General features: G+C 31.9%; 1 protein-coding gene across 1 annotated transcript in view; it reads left to right on the top strand.

The window, feature by feature from the left end:
• si:dkey-33c12.4 (uncharacterized protein LOC560112 homolog) overlaps nucleotides 1–3,280 on the top strand; it is a 59,824-nt gene extending 56,544 nt beyond the window's left edge. The window contains exons 17-18 of the mRNA XM_051928364.1: nucleotides 968–1,095; nucleotides 2,898–3,280. Of these exons, the coding sequence (XP_051784324.1) occupies nucleotides 968–1,095; nucleotides 2,898–3,000 (231 nt within the window). The 3' untranslated portion in view covers nucleotides 3,001–3,280. The remainder of the gene's footprint in view (nucleotides 1–967; nucleotides 1,096–2,897) is intronic.
• The last annotated feature ends 2,720 nt before the right edge of the window (nucleotides 3,281–6,000 follow it).

Raw genomic sequence — 6,000 nt, forward strand, 5'->3', positions numbered from 1 at the left:
ACACTGTAAACTAAGAGAATGTTTTAGAACAAAGAAATTATAGCTTTTTTTTTTTTTAGTCTCAAAAGTTTCACTTAGAAGCTTTTTTTATACATAATTATATTTAAAAACTGCATGAGATAATTTAAAGAATCTTTACATTTGGCTTCATTTTTTAAGAACATCATTAATGTCATATTTCCTGCAGCCCCTAGTTTCAGATCCTTTGGTTTACAGCAGTCTGTTGAGGATTAGGATATGGAAGCAGACTTACTTGGAAAATGCATTTTTTTTGAAAAAGGCACTTGTGTTATTTTTCTGTATCGAATCACACATCATCAGGTATATTTTGAGTATTTAGTTGAACTGACAAGTTATCTTCAATTCATAGCTCTCTTAATAACTTTAAAAAGTCAACTTTTATTTCTTCAGTTTTAAACTAAACCCCATCAAGTTTACATTAACTTTGCCATTTGAGTGTTGAGTAAATCCTGTCAAACTTCCTTTTATGCCAGTGTTTCTCAACCACTGGGTCATGAGTTACCATCAGTGGGTGTGTGAGTGGGTTGCAGCAGGTGGCATAAGTGATTGACAGTGCTGCATGAAATTTATCCCCTTATTTATCTATGATCGTCTCAAGAATTGGAGCTGCAACACCCCCCAATTAGCACTTGTTCCTCCAAGGGGGAAACCCTCTTTTAAATACATGCTTGTTTCCTTGTTTCACCAAGGGTGAGCCCACTGTTTGACATTCATGCTCGTTTCACCAAGGGAGAAAAAAACTATGCCATGACACCATAAAGGTTGAGATGCACTGCTTTATTCCAAGAGAACCCAATTAAAAAATACATTTTAGGAGTTATATATAATGTATGTGCTGTGCATAAAAATGAAGTGGCTAGTCTGTAAACTAAATTTGCCACATATTAGAAATTAATGTAAATTATTCAGTTGAGGTTTATAGTTACTTGTGTACTTTGCCTTTCAGGGTTTGGAAATTTATGATGCAAAATTACTCCTACGGCCTCCTGATCATTCTTATAAAAACTTAGGAGGTGCAAATATATCAACAGTAATACCCAAGGTATCAGATCCAACCACAGTCTCAGTATCTCAGTAAGTCCTTTCTGGAAACTTTTTTTGGAGTTATTTTGTGGGAAAAATGTGCTGTGTGTGTATATATAAATACCCTTTTCTTGCTTAAACACTATAGTGTACTTTTTGAATGAAGTCTGCTTTTATCTGTGTATAAGAAACCAAATATATGATACAGCCCACTGTGAAACTAACAATTCGTATACATGTTTTAGATGTAAAAATAATGACATTAATAATCTCATGACAAGCGAAATATAGTACAGATGGACCCCTAAGTAATGCTTCGGTTGATTCCTGGTGGGCAGAAATGGCAGACCAAGCTCATATATGTCAACTTTCTTCATAGGTGCAGTGTTATACCCAGAAATTCATTTCATTTTGATTAATACTTGTTTAATTTTAAGAGACATTCGGGACTGAAGTTTACAATGTTAATATTTCAGGAGATTCTTTGGATTATGCAGAGTGGAGTGGTATCTCAGAATTGTGTGTCCTTCATTTCTTCAGATTTTGGGTTCATACTTCCACTTTGAACAGATTGTTGGTCTAGGTTAGATGGTAAAAACATATGACTACCAGAACTACAGCATTATTATTTTTTGCCAGAATTACAAAAAAAGTTTGAATTAATTTTGTGCCAGAATTACTTTGTTCCCATACTTTGAAACATGATTAAAAAGCACCTATTCATTTGCACCATCTGAGATGTTGCTCATTTTTATTTATATAACAACCTTTCACTTGGGTTTTAGCTGGTTTATGTATAGAAACTAGGAAGTGCTGTTTGCCCATTTATTCAAATGAACCTGTGTAACTAATTCTTTTTCCACATCAATATTATATTTAAATCTTCAAAGAGTAAACGTGTATCTTCCTGTATTTTGGCAGATGTTAGTGGCACACTTCATATGTACCTGTCCTAGCTATTATTAATTAAGTTGAACTGATTCCAAGTTCAAGTATGCATTACACAAACGATTATATTACACTGACAAAGAGTACATACTGATGCCAGTGTAAGACAAAATTTCTTTTAATGTTTAAGGTAAAGTAACATTAAGAGTGAACAAGTGGGTTGAAATGAATGAGTAAATGGTTACAAAAACATATACACTTAAATGAATGTAAAAAACTTGTTTATACTTTGTAAAAGAAACACCACAAATACATTTTGTCTTCCATAAAATTGCTTTTGTAGTTACATGACTACTATTTCCGTGATTCACCTAATGCTGGACGAGTAGTGCTGCTGCTTTGCAGTAAGGAGACTATGGAAGACTGTGGGTTCGCTTCCCGGTTCCTCCCTGTGTGGATAGCGCTTTGAGTACTAAGAAAAGCGCTATATAAATGTAATGAATTATTATTATTATGGCATGGCTGAATTGTATGCAAATACCCTTATTAAAGTCTACAAGGTATACTTTAATCACATCTGAACTGCATGATTTGTAATTTTAATCTGTGGAACAGAGGGGTAAATGGAGGGAAAAAAGTGCCTTTGTCCCAAACATTATGAAGGGCACTGTAGAAGTCTGGGAGTGATGTGACTTTAGATAGAACATATTTACTTTTGTTACAAGCAACTCGGAGTATAGTGTAAGAGGATAACCACATGTTTAATCAACAGGAACTTGTGACTTGAAATTACAATGTTTGTTTTATAAAGTTGAATGTTTTTTTTTTTTTTTTTGTTGATAACTACAAAAACATGCTGTAACTATAATTAATATGTGATAGCGGATAACAAGAAAGATTCTTAAAATGTAAAACTCTTTTGATATGTTCCAATGGCTAATAAATATTTTATGTTCCATTTACAGAAAAAGTGTTAGAGCAGACCCTATTTCCTTGATGTCTAATGTATCTATGAGAGAGAAGAACCTCCATAAAATCATTCCAGATCCCAGAGGAGGAAAAAAATAACATCCTTGCAGTTTCCTGTTTTTTACAATAGCTTACTACTTTTATTTAAAGCTGATCTTACCAAAAAAAAACAAAACTACATTTTATGAAAATAATTTAACACAGATCAATTTTGGCATTTCAAGACACTGAAAAAAAATTATAAAAAATCTTCAATTTGCCAGACATCTCAAAGTTATATAAATGCCCACTTAACATTTTATAATGCACTAATTAGTGAGTACAACAGTAGTGAAATGCATTTTGACAAAACATTTGTGACAGTCTAGAAAGGCAGTGTGTTATAATTATACTGCAGGATTCACCAACTATAAATCCATCTTGTCACATAGTGTAAACTGTGTATAAATAACTAACTGAAATGACTTTCTAACAAATCTTTCCAGTTTTATTTTAAATTTAAGGAGCAATCACTGGCAACCTTTTTGTAATATTTTGAGTTTTTAGTGCAGCTTCAGTTTAGAAGTATTCCAGATTGTTCAGCAGAAAGTCATTTTTACTTTACTTAATTTTCAGTTAGATCTGTGCCAAATAAAAAATGAATGGTCAGACTAATCTACAAATGTAAGTTTAGTGAATTTAATACATGCTTTGAAAATAAACGTTGGAGTGATAAGTAATATTTTTACAGTTTATTTTCAAATTAGTTTAATTCACTGGTAAGGTTTTATTAATTTTTGAGTCTTAACTGGAACAGCTAGTGTCTGTATTGTGGTATTAGAAATGAATAAATGTGATCAGTTATACCTAAATATACTTGATTGAAAACTGAATGTTATCACTGAAAGTTATACAGCTGAATAGCTCATGAATAAATGTCATCAGTTATACATAAATATACTTGATTTAAAGGTGAATGTTATCATTGAAAGTTGTAAGACTGAATAGCCCATGCACATCTTGTTACTGTATTTGATCTTTTTGATTTTTTTCTTGCCTATTTTATTTGTGTATATTTACATGCATGCATACATCAATATATAAAAGCAATTTGTATTTACACACACTTTTTTTTTTTTTTTTTTTTTTTTTTTTTTAAAACTGCTCTCACTGCAAAATTATGCCAGGTCAGTTTTCTTTTTGGTACAGTTGATGCTCTTACATATTGCACAGATCTACTGAAAGCAAATATCTAATTATACACATTGAGTATGATTAGTTACAGTATTTGTAGTATACAGTGTTACACGTTCGGAATGCACGATATTCACAATAAACAATTACCAGTTTTTGAAGTTCCCTTTTATATTGATTTTTTTTTTTAATAAATGTGTTTTTTTTTTTTTTTTAACAATCGAGGTTTTTTTGTTTTTAACCTAGCAAATAATTTGCAAAAAATGTGCCTTTTACTTGGTTACGGAGTAAAGCTAGAATTGTTAGTGTGCCAACTGGATCAAGAAATACTTTTATGAGTAATATCTGAGGATGAAACCAATTAAAGTAGACTACTGATGTTTAAAATTGACTAACAAATATTTGGCTTATATGTTTTTAATTAAAAACAGTAACATAAATGTCTTAAAGTATTGGCTAACTAAGCCTTTGACCTGGACCTCCCCCACCCCACCAACCTTCAAAAATATTTGAAAGGATAATATGGCAATTTTATAATTTTAAAAAGATTTGCCCTGGTTAAAATGAATATTAATAAATGTTGTTCTGATCTTTAAAATAAGCTGTTGCAGTAGTTACTTTCATGTTTATGCATTTTGTAACAGCAACAATAAAGGGCAAAACATTTCTTTTCATTGTGTTTTTTGTGTGTTAATAATAGTCTGTGGGTTTTTTATTTAAATTTATTTATTCTTCTGGTTTGTCATGTAAGTGTAACAAATTTAGTAATCTACATTAACCACTGTAAAACTGAAAGAAGCTGTGAGGACCAGGTAACCAGTTCACTGTAGGGCACAGTCCTGAACATAGCCACAGTCACTAACTAGCAGTCAACTGTAGAGTTACAGATTAAGCTAATATGCTCATCTGTTTGTCTTTTAAGTGAAAACCCACCAGAAGAAAGGTATATGAACATGGGGACCAGAACTTGAATTTAATCAGGTTTTGAGCATTATGTGGTGTTTTGTTATTTCATTTTAGTATACGTGTATATCAGTATAATTTTTTGGATGAAAACATACATAGGATAAGCCATAGTAATTTAATTTGAAAAATTAAGATCTACTGTAGACAACTTGCAAAGTATTCTGGCTTCTTCACTTTTTTCAGGTTTTGTTATGTTGCAGCTTTGTACTAAAATTGTTTACATTCATTTTATCCCTCATCACTCAGTGCTTAATTCTACAGAATGACAAAGCAAAAAACAGGTTTAAAAATTTTTTGCTAATTTATTTAAAGTAAATATTTGAAATACCACACTGAAAAAAGCATAGGAATTGTGTTTATTATAACTTTAATTCAAGTTTTACTTGACAAAATCATTGCACGTTGGAGATGGTTTTAAAAGAAATTTGTTGACCAGGATGATGTTCGTTTATAATTTACTGGCAGCCTTGGAGAAGTACCTTACCTTAGCTACCACAAGTGAGATTAATGCAGGGAGAAAGTTGAGCAGACTTTCCTACAAACATCAGCCTGTTTCATACACAAAATGTGGCACATTATTGAAATCATTAACTTGGGAATTTCACTTCCAAATTTGCTTTGGAAGACCAGTTAATTTCCAGAGCTGATAGAATGTGATAACCCCAGGTAAGCAGCGGGACATTCTATAAGTGATCTAGATTTCAGAAGAGGTACAGGAAGAAGGAATGCCATTGCAATACTAACATCGAGAAGGCTTTTGACGGTAAATTAATTCAAATTGACAAATGTCTCAAGTGTATAGAAATAGATTAGAAAGATCAAAGAATATCACCATTGTATATGTGACAAGATGGCAAGTGTGATGAAAGGTACTTATATCGTTGGAAAAGGAGTTAGGCAAGGTGTCTTATTTCATCACAGCTTTTTAGTGTTTGTGCAGAAGCAAATGAGAGACGACAA

Source organism: Erpetoichthys calabaricus, chromosome 5 (genome assembly GCF_900747795.2).
Source record: "Erpetoichthys calabaricus chromosome 5, fErpCal1.3, whole genome shotgun sequence".
Lineage (NCBI taxonomy): Eukaryota > Metazoa > Chordata > Cladistia > Polypteriformes > Polypteridae > Erpetoichthys > Erpetoichthys calabaricus.